Genomic DNA, 17,583 nt, shown 5'->3' with positions numbered 1-17,583 from the left:
AATTGAACTCAGAACCTCTGGAAGAGTAGTCGGGTGCTCTTAACCGCTGAGCGGTCTCTCCAGCCCGCAAACAGCCTGATCTTAGGGAGGCACTTTTTCAATTGAGGTATCCTTGGTTCAGATGTGGGAGGGAGAGTGACCACGACCGAGTCTGGTGCCAAGGGCAGAGCTAACTTCTGTCAAGTTGACGTAAAACTAGCCAGGTGGGGTTCTTGAGATGGATCTTAGTACCAGCAGATCATCCAGCTTTTTAAAGGTTTATTTATTTTATGTGTGTAGGTGTTTTTTCTACATGTGTATCCGTGCAGCAGGTTCATGCAGTGCCTGAAGAACCCAGAAGAAGGCAACAGATTACCTGTTACAACCATATAGTTGTAAGCTGCCATATGGGTGCTTGGAATCGTACCAGGGTCCTGTGGAAGAGCAACCGGTGCTCTAAATCACTGAGCCATCTCTCCAGACCCAGATAACCAAGTGTTTATTATTTATTCCTCAGATTGTCAGGTGTTTGAAAAAGCATTCTGTGTAAGACTTGTCGGCTGTTTGTTTTCTATCCACTGGCCTCCTCAAACAAATTGCCTGAAGGCAAGAACTCTTTTCCTTGCTTTCCCAGAGAGTTGCTTTATGAAAGCTGACAATAGTAACGAAACTGAAATAGAAAGCGTTTTCTAGGCAGCAGATGAGCAAATGTGAGTACCTTGTGTGCTCAGCCCTATTTCCTTGTAAAGGGGTACTGCAAGCAGAGTAAAACTAGGGTCTTTTCCTTCAGGAGCCAGTAGCATGTTTGTCTTCCCTGGATAGCAGTATAAAGAAATGGTGGGGGTTGTCGAATAGGTAGGGTTTGATGGAGTGCCCCACCTTTCTTGCCCAGGACTGGAAGCACTCCAAGAGGCCATGCAATGATGGTTCATTACCCTGGTGTTTGCACACTCCTTTTCCTCAGATGAAGCCAGGAGAAACTCGAAGGTGCACGAGACAGGGTACAGCGGAGGTCCTCTTCAGTTGGATCCTTGAAGAACACAAACCTCGCTCCACCTCACCATCTGTTCATCTACTTACTCTTGAGCCTGAGTGGCGGCTCATGGGGGCGGAACAGAGCGTAGTGCCAAGGGCGGAACCCGATGGACTCCAGGACCCCAAACCAGCTCCTCCAAAGCCCCGCCTCCAAACATTCAGCCCCGCCTCTTGCAGTAGACCCGCCCACGGCCACGCCCCCTCCGGAGTGGACTGGGGCTCTTATTGCCTTCCCTGGTCCGGGAGCCTCCACGCGGAGAGGCTCCCGCCGCCCAGAGCTGCGGCCTCCGCATGGCATGGAGGAACCGCTCTCACCCCCACCGGAGTCCGGGCTACTCTCGCCGCTGCTGCAGGGAGGCGGAGCCGCTGCTGCTCCAGAGCCCGGAGCCCGGCAACACCCGGGACATGAGACCGCGGCGCAGCGGTACAGCGCCCGCCTGCTGCAGGCCGGCTACGAGCCGGAGAGGTGACGCCCAGGGCTAGGCGCGCGGGCGCATCCGGGGCGGGCGGCAGAGAAGGGCGCGGTAGCGCCGGCAGACCCGGTAGCACTGCGGGGGAGGCCAGGGGCAGGTCCCCTCTACTGCCATTCCACTTTCCCAGACGCAGACTGTCATACACCCGACTCTGGCTGGCAGATGCAGGCGGACACTGTGCAAACAGTTCAGTGCCGCGTTGCTCCAGGGAGTTGGGGAGAGAGCTCAGGTTGTAATATCGCTCCCTAAAATTTTATCTAAGATCCGACCCATACTACACACTCAGCGACGCTTGGTGCAAATGGCTCCGACCTCTGGGGTACAAAAAGTGTTTGTTGAAGTCCCGGTCCAACGTTGCTTTCTCTTCAGCTCTTCTTCCTAGAACTGTCTTCAGTAGGTGTGGGTGTCCGGATTGAGTGTTTCCCTAGGACCAGGAGAAGGTACTCGCATTTCCTCACGAGGCACTGAGATCCAGTGAGGCTGCTGCTGTTCACTCCCTGGAAAGACTTGTACCCCAGTGCGGGGGCTCTGGAAGGCAATGAATGAGGGTCGCTGGAGAAAGAGTTGGGGCAGTGAACTGGGCCTCAAGGGAACTAGCTGAAAAAAAAAGAGACAGCGGCTAATCTCTGGATTGTATCACAGTTTGCAATGCAATCCTACTGTCCTTCCGGTCCAGGGGATTTGGACTTCTTTCTCTACCCCATCTGCTGGTGTTCAGCAGCTTGGGGAGGTGACCCGGCAGCTGGGCTTTGGGGGAAGGGTGGTCTGGGGAATTAGCCAGGTAGTTCTGCCCAGGGTCTGGCCGCTTACGTAAGAACTTTTAACAGCTTTAGGGGCTTGAAGTCCAGCCCCTCGTGCCGTTGCTGGTTGTCTTTTTAGAACTGACTTAGGCTTAAGCAACCCCCCCATCTTTTAATAATAGAAATGTAGGTTGGAGGGAGGGCTTGGGGTTTTAGAGAGGCGCCACTATATGGGAGGTAGCGGGCCGTGGCACTTGTGAGCTTGAAGGAAGCTAGAATTGTAGAATTTCAGAGTTCAGGCAGGTGCATCTCTTTTCCAGATGTACTGCTGCATCAAAGGGACAGTGCCAACCCCACACCCTCCTGTGCCCCACTTAGGCTCTGAAGGACCTGTGTAAACTTGAACCCCAGCCAGGCAGTATAAGATTCAAAACCTGACGGCTAGACCCCCATCCGCCTCCACCAACCTGAAGTGTAGGAAGAGGCAAGGGTTCTATGAGAAGCGCTGGGCTCGAGTCCAGCATTACTGGACTCCCTGGCTTGAACTTGGGTGAGCCCTGACAGCTTATCCCAGCTTAACAATGCTAATGTTGTCATTACCTTTCCCCCTCTAAAAGTGTTTTGAAATCTCGTTCCTCTAAACAACCTCAGATCAGATAGAGTCCTCTGGGCTGCTTGCCTGAACTTCGGTGCCCTGGTGGACACCATTACCCTATTCCCCTGAGCAGCTGGCTTGGACCTGCCCCCTGCCCTTGAAGCTGTGAGGAGGAGAGTCTCGGGGGACCAGCTGCCCTTCCTTTCCATGAAGAGGTCCACTGGTTGCCTGGTGTCTCCTCCCTGTGGAGGAAGCAGCTGGGGAATTGCAGGAAGAGGGAGGTGGGGGGAGTCAGGGGGATGGATTAAGTCTCTAGAAAAGGACAGCCTAACTCAGCCTTGAGCCCAGCAGCTTAGAGTAATGAAGAGCTCTGACATAGGTCAAAGCAGGAGGGAGACAGGGCCCTGAAGTCTGTAATCACTGGGAAGGTGACCCTCCCCATAGCTAAGGCTGCCAGCCTCCTCTCCTGGGACCCGAAGTCCTAAGCTGGGGCAGATGACACATTAAAGTTACCTGAGGTGGTAGGGTCCAGCTGCTCTCCTGGGTACCATCCTTGGCTGAACCCTGAACCAGAGCCAGTCTTGAAGCATGGTGTAGGGAAAAGTGACCCATAGCAGGTTCCGTAGAAGCCCAGAGAGACTACTGGGGCAGGCCATGCTCAGAGCCTGTGATTGACATGGTAGCTATTTCTTCTGTGTCTGGGAAGGGCAGTTCAGAATGACCAGGGTGTGTCTTCTGCCTAATCCCGATGCTCTGACTATTGGTAGCAAGCAAGAGGTTCTAGTGCTGGCTCCCCGTATGGCCTAGGCTTTGAGAAGAAACCCTGAGTGTTGGAGAACCAGAGGAGTTTCCTGGCAAGCAGATACCAATCCCTACTTTGCCAAGAACTCCACAGTCTCCTCTCCTTTCTGATGCTCCAAGGTCTTCAGAACTCACACCAGGCCCTATCCTTTGGGCTTCACTGGTGCCCCCCTCCCAAGAGCCAAGAAGACATCTGTAAATCCTCTGTAGCACTTGAGCTCTGTGGGAGACTTTCCTTTCCCTTTGCACATGGATGGAACAGCCTCTGTTTTCCTGGCAGGGTCCCGGGGGCATCATTGGGAGGTTGGGCACCCCAGAGAGCCTGGTGGCTTGGAAGCCAAGGCTCCCCTGGGCCTGGCTGTCACCACACTGTTGAGAGGTAAACAAACCAGCCTTCCTGGGACGGGGAGGGAAGGAGCCACACAGCAGCTCTCAAGACAGGAGGGGGAAGAATGTCTCCAGGACACCTAGTGTTCTCCCCAAAAGTGTGGGAACTTCTGGAGGGCAGGCTAGTGGCTGAGGGAAAGGGTAATGATCTAGGATAACACTTTTGGCCACCTCCTGCATGTGTGAATGGGTTTGCTACCTAATTTTATTGTCTCCCACATTGATATCTGGGTCTTTCTAGCCACTCAGAACTGACCACTAAAGTTCTCCTAAGCAGGGGTGGGGGGAGGTGGGGGTGACTTTAAATTGCCTGCTTCTGTCCTTATTTATATGCATACTTGTTTATGCCACTGCCCCAAAACTTTGAGTTTTCCCCAACTTCTAGCCTGACATTATTATCCCTACTCAAAACAAATTTTCTTCTCTAGACTAACCTTCCTGTTCTCTAGATCTTTCAGGAGCTGAGAACAAGGGCTCTCTCTCTCTCTCTCTCTCTCTCTCTCTCTCTCTCTGTGTGTGTGTGTGTGTGTGTGTGTGTGTGTGTGTGTGTGTGTGTGTAGTCTGGGGCGAGCTTTGCATTGCACCTATGCCTGAGGAGACCCAATAACTGTCAATTAATAGTTTGTGGAGTATATGTGCTCATTTATAAAAAATGCTTTGAAGACTGCAGACTCAAATATCAAGCATTTTTTTAAAAGCTTCCTCCTTAGGAATTGCATGAATAGTATGGGTAAGAATCGTAGTCCAGGGCCCATCTCCTGCGTCTGGGGAATTTTGAGTTCAGATTGATATTTCAGGGCTCTGGGGTTTTTTTATCCGTGTTGGGAGAATGACTATAGAGAAAAAGGCAGAACCGCAGAACCACATTAGAGGTACCCTAGCGTAGGTAATGGGAGACTAAGGGCTCGGTGGCCTAAGGAATCTAAGGGGCCCAGCCAGATTAGGGGTGAACCCTGTGAGGGACACTGCTGAGATTCCGGGAAACATGTTGAAGAAAGAGGAGCGGAGGGGGCGTGTCTATGTTTGGCTCTTTCTCTGGTCTCACATCCTGCCCGCAATCCCCCGTCCTGGTCGCCAGAGTCGAGGTGCCATTGCGGGGCGTGAGTGCAGCAGCGGCAGCAGGGCGAGTCGGGCAGGGCCTTTGTGCGACGAGGGGCGGAGGCAGCGATCCCCGAAGGAGGGGCTGGAGGAGAGGGCGGCGCCCAGGGCCTCCCTCCGCAGCCGCAGCCCCCGCCCCCGGCCCACAGCGGCAGCGTGGCCTCGGTGCGCGTCAGCAGCGGCAGCGGCGGCGGAGGCAGTGGCAGCGGGGTGGCCCGCGCCGGTGTTTATGTCGGGTCGCGGTATCTCCCAGCAGCATGGCGGACTACCTGATCAGCGGCGGCACCGGCTACGTTCCCGAGGATGGGCTCACCGCGCAGCAGCTCTTCGCCAACGCGGATGGCCTCACCTACAAGTAAGCGCTGAGACTGGCCCTACCTGGGTGAGCACGCCGCCGCCCGGCGGCTCCTGGCCCCCGCCCCACACGTGCACGGCTGTTCCTCGCTGACGCCCGAATGCCCTCGCCCAATAAGAGTGACTTGGGGCCAGTGGGGGCTGGGCAAGGGAAGGAAGGAGGCTCGCACCAAGAATAGAGAGGGACGTGGCACAGCGACATCACTGCCCAGGGAGCCTTGACCGATAACTGGCTAGATCCGAGGCCAGCTTGCTCCCTTGCTATCCTCCTGGATGTCTTGGCCATCCTAGAGAGGCCTTGGGATATGCGGGAAAATGAGAAGTGGCTATTCTAGGGGGACTTTAACCAACATGATCCAGGATGTCGTCCTTCCTCAAGCCTCACCATGAAAGCAGGAAGGTCCCAGGATCCCATCTGAAGCAGCTGGTGGAATAATAATTCCCAGGAGGGGGCCCATTGGGCAGTAGAGTGGCCCTTTCTTTTCATATCTAGTCCAGCCCCCTTTCCACTTGTGTGGTTTCCTGCCCATATGTTGGGACTGGTGCCCTCCATGAATATTCTGTGCTAACCCTTCAGGCCCACTCCACGTGGCGTTTTGGAGAAAGGTAGAGACCTACCTGTCTGCCTCAAGCTTAGTTTGCATTTTCCTGTGGGCCCTCAGCCAGTTCTCCCTGCAGGCCTGGCGCTAGCTGTGTCTCCTGGCTGCAGGACAAGGTCCCTGCCAAGAAGGAGCATCAGAACCCTTGATTAGGGCAGAGTAGTGCTACTGGAGAATCAGTAGCATCTGTGGCCTGTCACCTGCCATCTCACCCTGGTTCGTAAATATTCCTGTTTGTCCGGCAACTTTCCTGTTGCTCTGACCAGGGCACCCTCATGAAGGGTGATTTTATCTAGAAGATGCCAATGGGCCCAGACTCTAGCGTTTCTTCTCTGGCCTCTAAGTGAGTCACAGAGGGCTCACTGGCTGCCAGGGGAGGTCAAGATAGGTAAAAGTTCTTTGCTGCCTTGGTAGTCTTTGACAACTGAAGAGGGGCTATATCTTTGATTGGCCTTTTGCTGCTCTCCTAGAGAAGTTTGAAGGGAACTCTTAAGAGTTTCTTTTAGGCTTGGTGGCAAATTAGTCACTGCACGCCTATCTGCCCTGTGGCTTTTTTTTTTTTTTTTTTTTTTTTCTCGGAGCTGGGGACCGAACCCAGGGCCTTGCTGCCCTGTGGCTTTTGTTTTCTGCATGACACGTGCCTCCTGCTTTGCCTAGCTGGGCTCAGAGTGTGTCCATCTAGACTTCCTGTGACTTCAGGTCGACTGTGCCCATAGTGTCCCTGAACTGTGGCAGTGTAGAAGTACCATGTAGGCCTACTCTTCCTGCTGTCACTCACGCGGACAGATGCTGCGCTCTGACGGGTCCCAATGGTTTGGACTTCTGGCTCTCCTTCCCATGTGTGTTGGTTGCTCCTGTCCCGGTGCCTGCTCTGTCAGAACATGTCCTGAGCTCAGCCCTCTGGGGTCCCTCCAGCTGCTCTGAACTTTGGTGACTCAGCAGTCCCAGCCTTGGGCTGTGCTGAGTTGCGCTTGGGTCTTGTTGTATCACAAACTTATTTTCAGATTCTGTGTGTTTTCTTTTTCTCTTGCAGTGCTGGGAATCAAACCTAGGACTTTGTACATAATAGGCAAATGCTCTATTACCAAGTTACCTCCTTAACCCAGATTCTCTATCATTTTGCTATTTTTTTTTTCCCCCTGAAACAGGATCTTGTAGCCCAAACTGACCTCAACCCCAATTCTTCTGCCTCCCAAAGTACCAGGATTATAGGGATGACACCTCCCCCCAAGTATAGCTTGTGTGTGTGTGTGTGTGTGTGTGTGTGTGTGTGTGTGTGTGTGTGGTGTTGTTGTTGTTGTTGTTGTTGTTATTCTTTGCTTTTGTTAGGACTAAGAAAAAAATTAAGACAGGGTCTCTTTATATACCATTGCCTGGCTTGGAACTCACTCTCTAGACCAGGCTGGCCCCAAACTCACAGAGATCCATTTGCTTCTGTCTGAGTGCTAGATGCTGGGATTAAAGGTGTGCACCACCACGCCTGTCAAGGCAGAAATCTCAAACCAGCCACGGTGGCACACACCTGTAATCTCAGCAGGCGGAGGCAAGAGGGTCATGAATTCAAGGTCATTTTAGACAACAGTAAAATGCTGTTTTAAAGGGGGAAAGGGAAGCTAGGTTTGGCAGCAGGTACTCCCATCACTTGAAGCAAGAAGATGAGTACAGTATTATCCCTGGCTATGTAGCAGATAATCTGGCCAGTAAACCACAGATTGAGGAGTCTTCAAAGGCATGCATTGTATGTACTGTGTGTGACCCTATAGGCAACTTCTGTGTCCTTTCACAAACTCTGGATGGCCTCTGGGTCTGTAGACCCTCTGCCATTTTTGGCTCTAGTCCCCGAGGTTGAAGCTATCAGGACATTATGAGTGGTGAGGAAGTCCTCTCATTCTGGGACCACAGGATCAGTGGATTCCAGCCTTTCTGCCCCTCTACCCGCCCCACCCTGCTGCCAACCCTAGGATAGCAGACCCTGGTGCTTTTGGACACCTCGCCCACCAGTCACTCTCATTCTGTCTGTCTTCACAGCGATTTCCTGATCCTCCCAGGATTCATAGACTTCATAGCTGATGAAGTGGTAAGTGCCTCTTCCTTTGGCTCAGGGGGGCTGACGTGTCTTGTTCAAGGGCAGGTTGCGGGAAGTCCCTGGGAGTTCATTTTTGCCTTTGACCCTTTGCATTGTGGGAGGAACCAGCGCACAGTGTACAGGGCAGAAACATCTGGGTTGAGGGAGATCCTTAGGAGTCTTGAGTGGCGGCCTCTGGGTTTGGATGATACCCTGGCCGGCACTGAAGAAGTTGGAGGGTTGGCACAGGAAAGGCCCTGTGAGGAGAAGGGCTGGGCGTGGCTGCTGTATTCGATAGACAATAAGGGTTAGCTGTTGTCTGAAGTGCTGAGCCAGGGCTGTGCTCTAAAATTATGATCACTTTGAACACAGTGTTCAGCAATTGGGCACTGACCCATAATGGACAAGAACTGGCAGGAGAGTTTGAAGGAGTGGGACTGGACTGGGGCGATGATCTGGGAGGAGCCAATAATTAGAAGGCCGAGAAGCTGAGAAGGGTAGAGACAATGGTGCAAGACAATTTAGGCAAAGGCAGAGATTCTGTCATGAACTCACGCCTGTGTAAAGTGCCCATTTCTGTGGCCATTTCTGCTTATTCTTTCCACTCTCACAGAAGGCCTGAGAGCCTGCACACGCAGCCGTAGGTCACTTATACACGGAGGAAACCCAGCCTTAGCCTGTGTGTAGAGCCGACCCAGACGAGATTTTTTTTGGGGGGGAGGGGATTTGGCCTGTTCTGGTTGTTCCCTTATGACAGCAATCGGGAGCGCTTCTCACTTTAGCCACTTAGTTTAACAAAGTTTATTGCACATCTGGGCTGTGCATCTTGGCTCTGAGCCGAACTCTGGTCTGACTGCTAGGAAGAGAGGGACTAGAAAGATATCAGCCTAGTCATGAAGGGTCTCCTTGTCCTATGGCCTCTGTCAGAAAGGCGGTTGCTACTTGGAGCTCGATGGAAGAGGAGACTGAATTTTCTGGGTGTGGGCCCAGTGCTCTGCTCACAATCTGTAATGTGCTTCAGGGGCCTATGAGTCTCCAAGGTTGAATCCAGAGCTTGTTTGGATGGTTTGGGGGCTAGATCAGTATTTATTGGCCTGATTCTCAGAAGGGTCCATGGTCTAGGTCCATGTGTAAACAGACAACCTGTGAATGTATTTAGGTAGAGTGTCTGTTATCCAAAACATTTAAGACCAAATGCATTCAGATGCAGACTTTTTTTTTTTTTTTTTTTTTTCTCGGAGCTGGGGACCAAACCCAGGGCCTTGCGCCTGCTAGGCAAGCGCTCTACCACTGAGCTAAATCCCCAACCCTGTAGACTTGATTTTTTTAGAAACATTTGCATATATATATATATATATATATATATATATATATATATATATAGTAAAGTTAGGAATGGGTCTAAATCTAAACCAAAATGAATTTATATTGTATATACATCTTACACGCTGCCTGAGGGCAATTATAAGAGTATTTTTTCTGCATTTGAAGGTGACTTGTCACGTGAGGTCAGGTGTGGAACATGGCACTTGTGATGATCATGTCTGTACTCAAACATACTTTAGCTTGTAGCATTTTGGATTTGGGAATCTTCGGATTAGGGATGTGTGACCTGTGTTAACAATCTTGACCTCTTTCTTGAGCTCCAGACTCCTTAGTAGTTTGGCTAGTAGATGCCTCCCTGGGCCTCCCTTTACCACCAACCCTTGTCAACTAGAATCCATGCACCCCACTCCCAGTGTCGCTTAACCTTGATCTCCCCTCTCTCTTCCCTTCCTCTTCCTTCTGTCTCCTTTTTACTATTGTCCTTAGTGTCATATAATCCAGGCTGGCCTGGAATTCAATATTAGTCACGGCTAGCCTTGAACTTCTAATCTTCCTGCCACATGTTGGGATTATGGGCCTGGTGCTCCTTGTGGCTTTCACCTCAACTGCAGCGACCTTGACCATGTGCCTCACATCCACTCTTTTCACGTGGAATGGTCAGTTCCCCAAGCGCTGTACTGTCCACCCCTGTGTCACGAGGCCTGGCCTGTGCAGGATACAGATGCTGGCGACCGTTTGTCCAGTGGATAAAACCCTTCAATGGACCCTGCTTCCACCCTTAGGACCTGACATCAGCCCTGACCCGGAAGATCACACTGAAGACACCACTGATCTCGTCTCCCATGGATACCGTGACAGAGGCTGACATGGCCATTGCAATGGCTGTGAGTTGCTTGCCTGGGTGGGGGACTCCAGGGCAGGGGGACTGAAAGGGAATGGGGTGTATGCAAAGGGAAGAGGAGGCTAGCCTTTGCTCTTCCCATATACTTCCCTTCTATACCAGCTCATGGGAGGAATTGGTTTCATTCACCACAACTGTACCCCAGAGTTCCAGGCCAATGAGGTGCGGAAGGTCAAGGCAAGTACTGGTCCCGCCCTCAAAAAGATGCAGTCTGTTTTATCTTCTTCTTCTTTTTTTTTTTTTTTTCCTTTTTTTTCCGGAGCTGGGGACCGAACCCAGGGCCTTGCACTTGCTAGGCAAGCGCTCTACCACTGAGCTAAATCCCCAACTCCCTGTTTTATCTTCTAAGTGATCTGGGTCCTAGGTGCCCTTCTTACAATGAAATATGGGCTTAACCCCCCCTTTCCCATTGGTCCTCACCCTATTGAAGGTTCTCGATTCTCAATTGCACACTGGGGTCCCCTTTGTCCCTGGCGTCCAGACTACGTGCCACCTTTGGGTTTCTTACAGCTAGCTCTTTTCTTCTTCTGTCTACAGAAGTTTGAGCAAGGCTTCATCACAGACCCTGTGGTCCTGAGCCCTTCACATACCGTGGGTGATGTTCTGGAGGCCAAGATACAGCATGGCTTCTCTGGTATCCCTATCACCGCAACGGGCACCATGGGGAGCAAGCTGGTGGGCATCGTTACCTCCCGAGACATCGACTTCCTCGCTGAGAAGGACCACACCACCCTCCTCAGTGAGGTGCCTGCAGGGCAGGGGAAAGGCAGAACTGCAGCACATTGGGAACTCCACACCTAGGGGCCCCAGACTGGTGCCTGGGACCAGGGACCAGAGGGAGGCCTGGCTCCTTCTCTCTCACCTGCCAACCTGCAGGCAAATGTTCCTGGCCCCACAGGTGATGACGCCGAGGATCGAGCTGGTGGTGGCTCCAGCAGGTGTGACATTGAAAGAGGCAAATGAGATTTTGCAGCGCAGCAAGAAAGGTACCGGGGAGGAGGCACCCCAGCTTCCTGTATGGCAGGGTTTCCATTATTCCTCAGCCCCTCGTGTCAGTCCAATAATAACACCAGGTCTTGGGGGAAACTTGAATAACCCTAGGCAGTGTGGAGCAGGATCCCCGATACTCTGCAATCTGTTTACAGAAGCCTATTCCCAATTAGGTGTCTTCCCAATGTTTTTCCAAACTAGCCCTGAGAGGTGCTTATCACAGTAAAAGAACTCTCTGGCCTTAGAAGTCTGGGAAAGGACTGAGGGGGAGTTCCAGGACTGGGGAGTCCCAGGCCAGCCGGAATTTCATAGTGGGGGAACTCCCATGTCAAAAACCAAACGAAAGAAAAAACTGCCCACTGACTTCTCAGAGTCTCTGAAAAGTCCTGCAGTTAAATGCATTTGATGGGACTGATGTTTGTATAACATACATCAAGTTCCTATGGGCTCTTGCTTCCCAGGTCCCCCTGTAGAGAGTTCTTTGGGTTTTGATATGGGCAGAGAGGATCCATGCCCCTCCCTCTGGGCAATCGCATTAAGACCTTGTCTTGGGTATTTTGTGCAGTGACCTGGCCCAGCAAGTGAAAAGCTGCCAGGGTTCAGGGGCTGCCTGTCCCACCAACCAGCCAGGGCAGGAAGAGCCTTGCTTGGGAAGGTTCTTTTCTTCCTGATTGTTGGGAAGAGGTCCAGGTCCTGGGTGTGTGCTGTCCCCTAGTGGCTGCCTTGGGTACTTCAGGGGTCTCTCCATTTTCATCCCATTCTTCCTTCCCACTACCCCGCTTCTCTTTCCTCCTGGTCAGGGAAGCTGCCCATAGTCAACGATCAAGACGAGCTGGTAGCCATTATTGCACGCACAGACCTGAAGAAGAACAGAGACTACCCTCTGGCCTCCAAAGACTCCCACAAACAGCTGTTGTGTGGGGCAGCTGTGGGCACCCGTGAGGATGACAAATACCGTCTGGATTTGCTCACTCAGGCCGGTGCTGACGTCATAGTACTAGTAAGGAGGTGGCGGGTTCCTCTGCATGGCCTGGGAGGCCCATTTCACCTCTATGAAGCCTTTGCTCCCTGCTTTTCTTTCTGCTTCTCTGGTATCAGAATTAGGCTAATCGTCGAGCCCAGAACCTACTACGGCCCTCCCTCACGTACAAGGTCATTTACCCTGATTAGCCGGGCACTGAGCTCAACTTTATACACGTTCACTTGTTTAGCTTAGTGTCTAACTTAGTTAGCAGCAGCCTTTTGGGTGCTGGTTCAATTCCCATGAGGGGACCTGGCTGTTTAACCTGAGCTTCTTCACAGGATTCATCCCAGGGGAACTCAGTATATCAGATCGCCATGGTGCACTATATCAAGCAGAAGTACCCCCACCTCCAGGTGATTGGGGGAAACGGTGAGTGTGGAGCGTCCCTTCTCGGCCCTTCAGAACTCCTAGGTGATGGCATTGTTATAGGCAAAGGGGGAAACGAGTAGCATTTAGGTCGGGGGGAGGTATACGAAGATCCCAGGATGCTCCTGGGCAGGGTGGAGGCACTACCCTCACATTCCTCCATCCCCAGTGGTGACAGCGGCCCAGGCCAAGAACTTGATCGATGCCGGTGTGGATGGGCTTCGTGTGGGCATGGGCTGTGGCTCCATCTGCATCACTCAGGAAGGTGGGTATCCAGAGAGGGGGAAGGACTGCCATTTTGAGCCACCCTGGTCCACTGTGGCCTCACAGCCTCATTCCTGTTGTGTACAAACTGAGTGTCTGCCCCACCAAGCGGTTCTCAGGAGGGGAGTTCAGGCCAGCACCCAGGCTTCACCTTACCTTGGCATAGCTGTGGGAAGAGGCAGGTGTAGGCAGATAAAGGGCATTTTGGAAGCAGACCAACCTGCTTTTCAGACTGGTTGTGGAGATGCTGTTGATATCACTCTCTTTTTTTTTTTTTTTTTTTTTCTTTTTTTCGGAGCTGGGGACCAAACCCAGGGCCTTGCGCTCGATAGGCAAGCGCTCTACCACTGAGCTAAATCCCCAACCCCGATATCACTCTCTAAGGTTGGTGTAACACTCCTATAAGGTGTGTGTTGGAAGACAGCTGAGGGTTTGGATCGCATGTGGCATGAAGAAAACAGGTTTCTGAACATCCAGGAGTTTCGTAAACCCACATTGCCACGTGTAATAGAGCAGTATCACCCCGCCCCATCTCCCGAGAGCAAAACATTATTCCAAAGGTGGTCCTAATAGCCCAGCTATTAGGTATTAGCTGCTAGTGTAAAGGACTCATTTACAGGAAGCTGTCTCCCCAGCAGCTGGAGCTCGAGGCCACCAGTCTTGAGGTCCTGCTTCTGAGGGCTGGCACTGATCCCTTGATCCATATCCTTTCTGGTGCTGCTGGTGGTGGGTGTCTTAGGAACCTAGAAATGGTTTTTCCCCTGCTGTGAGGTCCCACCTTAGGCCTCAGAAACACCATCTCTCACAATCCTTTCTTCATTGGTGGGGAGAGATACAAGGAGAAGAGACCTTCACACTGATTTCATCTCTGTCTCCTACATCCCCCTTTCCCCAGTGATGGCCTGTGGCCGACCCCAGGGCACTGCTGTCTACAAGGTGGCTGAGTATGCCCGGCGCTTTGGGGTGCCGGTAATAGCTGATGGTGGTATCCAGACTGTGGGCCATGTGGTCAAAGCCCTGGCGCTCGGAGCCTCTACAGGTGAGGGGAGCCCTTGGCATGGGCGGGAGAGCACTAGACGCCAACAGGGCAGTTAGAATAAACGCTGTGGAGTGGGAGGCATTCAGCCCTCAACCTTGGCCTCTGCAGTGATGATGGGCTCCTTGCTGGCTGCTACCACGGAGGCCCCTGGTGAATACTTCTTCTCAGACGGGGTGAGGCTTAAGAAGTACCGAGGCATGGGTTCCCTGGACGCCATGGAGAAGAGCAGCAGCAGCCAGAAGCGATACTTCAGGTTTGTCCTCATGCCCTTGAACTCCCGCATGCCCTTGACCTCAGACGGATACCTGAGATGGTATCCCAGGTTCTGGAGACCAGAGCGTGGGTTATGTCGTCTCTCTCGTGGCCTAGGATGTGGCTGCGGCTGTGGCTGCTGTGGGGAGGATCCTTCTGGGTGGTATTGTATCTGTACCCTGAGCAGACCTCGGACTGCTTGGCTCAACCTCCCCACCTTCCATGCAGTGAGGGGGACAAAGTGAAGATCGCACAGGGTGTCTCGGGCTCCATCCAGGATAAAGGCTCCATTCAGAAGTTTGTGCCCTACCTCATAGCAGGGATCCAGCATGGCTGTCAGGATATTGGGGCCCAAAGCCTGTCTGTCCTGCGGTGAGTGTTGTAACTTGAGGGGGCAGCAGAGGGGCCCCAGGAGGTTTCCCTTTTTCCTCTTCTCTTTTTGTCTTCTCTTCATTTGGGGGTGAGGGGTGGGGCAGTGTTTCTGACTTATTCACCTGCCCACCTCACAGATCCATGATGTACTCAGGAGAGCTCAAGTTTGAGAAGCGGACCATGTCAGCCCAGATAGAGGGCGGTGTGCACGGCCTACACTCGTAAGTGGGGAGCCTCCTTACCATCGCTGACGGGTGCTGGGCTGGACAGGTTCAAAGGCTAAACCGAGGTTCCAGGGCCACTCTGTTACCCTGTCTACAGAGCCCAGTCCACCCTGGAACCTCGTCATGGAGCCTCGTGGAGGCTGGCTGCTCCCCTCCCTCCCAGACAGGGCATGGGAGGTGCGGCTGCTAGTCCTACCTGGTCTCCCTAGCTCTTGCTTGCTCAAGAAGCTTGGTGGCTGGTAGTGGGGGCTATTGGTGTTGGGCTCTTGTTGGTGGTGGCCCCAGGCAGGCAGTCAGGCAGAAAATGGGGGCATGAACCCTCTGGTGGGGAAACGGGCAGAGAGACAGATGCCAGGCCCGATGATGCTGGTGTGACTGGGTTGGGGGCCGAGCTAGATGGCAGCCGTAGTTGTAGTCATGCAACCCACCCCGGTCAAGAGGACCCATCTCCCTAAGCCTAGGCGGGCATCTAACCTGTGTCTCTTTCTGCCCCACCCTCCCGTAGCTATACCTTTCTGCCGTGTAAGTAACTGCGCTGCCGGGGCCAGGCGTAGAATAGAGCAGGGGCAGTCGGGGTGGGCCATGGGCTGGGAGAATGGGGATTGGGAGGGAGGTAGTGCTGGAGTGTGATCAGGAGACGAAGACCCAGTTGGGTCTCATTCCCCGCACCATGGTGGAGGAGGCCAACCACGGCCCCTCCTCCAATCAAAACACACAGCTCATTGTGGGGTACAAAGAGATGCCTGTAGTGACAGGCCTGGGGCTGCCCCATTAGGAAGGACCTGAGTCAAACCATCCATGGTGGGCATGGTAGATACTGAAGGTTGAGCTAGTTGAAGTCTGCTCCGTGGGGACGACTGTGCTTTCCTGAGCTGCCCCGCCCTCCTGGCCATCAAGGACAGTTCACTCAGGTGTGGCATTCATTGGCTGGAAGGAGCACAGCTTTCTTTGGGACCAGCATGGTTTTTCATGGAGCCCTGGCCAGAGGAAGACAGAGGTCCAGGGCCACCTCTGCCTCCTCTAGCCCCCTGGCTGAGAGGCAGGTCTACAGCCCCTTGTCCTATCCCAAATTGGGGGTTCCATGGGCAAGAGGATGCTGGGAAGGGAGTAGGGGCCACACACCTTCTCTTAGCCCCATCTTATTTGTCTTCACAGTTACGAGAAGCGGCTGTACTGAGGACAGCGGCGGCGGCGGCCAAGGCAGTGGAGGGGGAGAACCCCGGGGTTCCACTCCGGGAACAGCTCCCCTCCATAACTGAGTGGTCCATAGATTTGCACTACGGGTTCCCCAGCTCCTTTCCAGGGAGAGGAGTGGAGTCCCTGAGGGGACTGTGGCCCCTCTCTGGGCAACTCCACAGAGTCAGGTAGCCCCCTGTGCCAGGCTGCCCCGTGAGATCTTCTGGGTTCCCCCTTCCTCAGCCCCCTGAGCCCAGTCAGCCTTGGTTCTCAGGCCCTGTGCCTGCCTCAGGTCTTTCTTGCTGCAGCCTGCTCTGGCCCAGTATCCAACTCTGACCCCTGGGGAAGGTAGCCCCTCCTGGCTTCTCCTATAGGGCACCTCTCTCTCGCTGCCCCCTTCCTCCCAGGAAATGGTGCTCTCCTGACCCTGCCTCTGACCCATCCTTGGAGTGCTGTCCTCTCAGCCATGTGGCACTGTGGGTTCTGACCCTAGGCCAGGGGGAGGTCTCTGCCCCCTTCCTCTGGCTTGAGGCTCCCATGGGGCCTGCTCCTCAGCCTAGTTCCCCGTCTCTGAGCCCAGGGAGGGCCTGATGATGACCGCCTGCCCTTCATTCCTGACTCACCATTGTCCCCAGGTGTACCGTCCCTGCCCTCTCTTCTCAGCTGCAGCTGAAGGCTTTAACTTTGCACACTTTGGGGTCACAATCGTGTCATTATATATTAAATAATCTGAATAAATCAAGCAGTTATCAATGCCTCTGGGATCTTGTTTCTGTCTTTGCCCTCAGGATGACTGGCCCCTATCCTGGTGGTGATGGGGAGTCCCATCAGGGACTGGCCTCTACTGGAAGATGTGGGGATGCCATACTTGAGAGCATACTGAGGTGGGTGGGCCATATGCTAGGATGACCCCCAGGCCTTTGCCTGCTGGCCAGCGGTTCCTCCAAATGGAAACTATCACGGGAGGGCTCATTGCAGCTCCCACTGCAACCTTGGACAGGTGGGAGTATGGAATGGAGGTGACCCTGACCACTCAAGGCCTATGACCTCACCAGCTGGGACTCCCCTGTCCCAAGGCAGATGGGTGAGCTACCACTGTTTACTGTGATTCAAGACTGTCTGCAGCCTCCATTTCCCTACTGAACAGACTTTGCAGTCCATGGTCTTCTGACCTCCTAGAAAGCATGTCTGGTTGTTCTAGCAGGAAAGTACAGCTACCAGGATGACCTTGACTGAAGACCAAGTCTCTAAAGTTGTGCGTGTGTGTGTCGGGTGGTCCTTGAAACATTCACATTGTTTTCCCATGCCGCTGGTAGAGCCAAGCTGTCGTGCTTTGACATAGTCGTCACTCAGATGGGCAGAGAGGAAGATAACCTGGGAAGGCCCCAGTGGCGGGGAAGATCAGAGGGCAGGAAAGATCTGGTTTGTGGTAATGATCCAGAAATGCCCCCGTGACTACCATGGTGGGGTTCCACACACCGTGATAATGGTTGATCTCAGCCAGGCTGGACTTGCAGTAAGCC

General features: G+C 53.3%; 1 protein-coding gene across 8 annotated transcripts; it reads left to right on the top strand.

The window, feature by feature from the left end:
• Positions 1-1,221: 1,221 nt before the first annotated feature.
• Impdh1 (inosine monophosphate dehydrogenase 1) lies at positions 1,222-16,817 on the top strand. 8 transcript variants are annotated; one of them, XM_063286237.1, is made up of 16 exons: positions 1,223-1,480; positions 5,365-5,463; positions 8,090-8,138; positions 10,235-10,336; positions 10,456-10,530; positions 10,891-11,097; positions 11,252-11,339; positions 12,144-12,343; positions 12,646-12,736; positions 12,903-12,998; positions 13,893-14,036; positions 14,145-14,289; positions 14,517-14,660; positions 14,798-14,881; positions 15,390-15,406; positions 16,040-16,817. In XM_063286237.1, exons 1-16 carry the CDS (start codon positions 1,311-1,313, stop codon positions 16,141-16,143), a joined length of 1,815 nt encoding a protein of 604 aa, XP_063142307.1. In that variant the 5' UTR covers positions 1,223-1,310; the 3' UTR covers positions 16,144-16,817. The 8 variants fall into 8 exon arrangements, with proteins under 8 accessions (XP_063142309.1, XP_063142307.1, XP_038963701.1 ...); XM_063286239.1 differs by lacking the exon at positions 10,456-10,530 and having other exon boundaries at positions 1,222-1,480; XM_006236210.4 differs by lacking the exon at positions 15,390-15,406 and having other exon boundaries at positions 1,225-1,480.
• The last annotated feature ends 766 nt before the right edge of the window (positions 16,818-17,583 follow it).

Source organism: Rattus norvegicus, chromosome 4 (genome assembly GCF_036323735.1).
Source record: "Rattus norvegicus strain BN/NHsdMcwi chromosome 4, GRCr8, whole genome shotgun sequence".
Taxonomy (NCBI): domain Eukaryota; kingdom Metazoa; phylum Chordata; class Mammalia; order Rodentia; family Muridae; genus Rattus; species Rattus norvegicus.
Note: the sequence above shows the minus strand (reverse complement) of the source record. Positions and strands in the feature narration are given on the sequence as shown.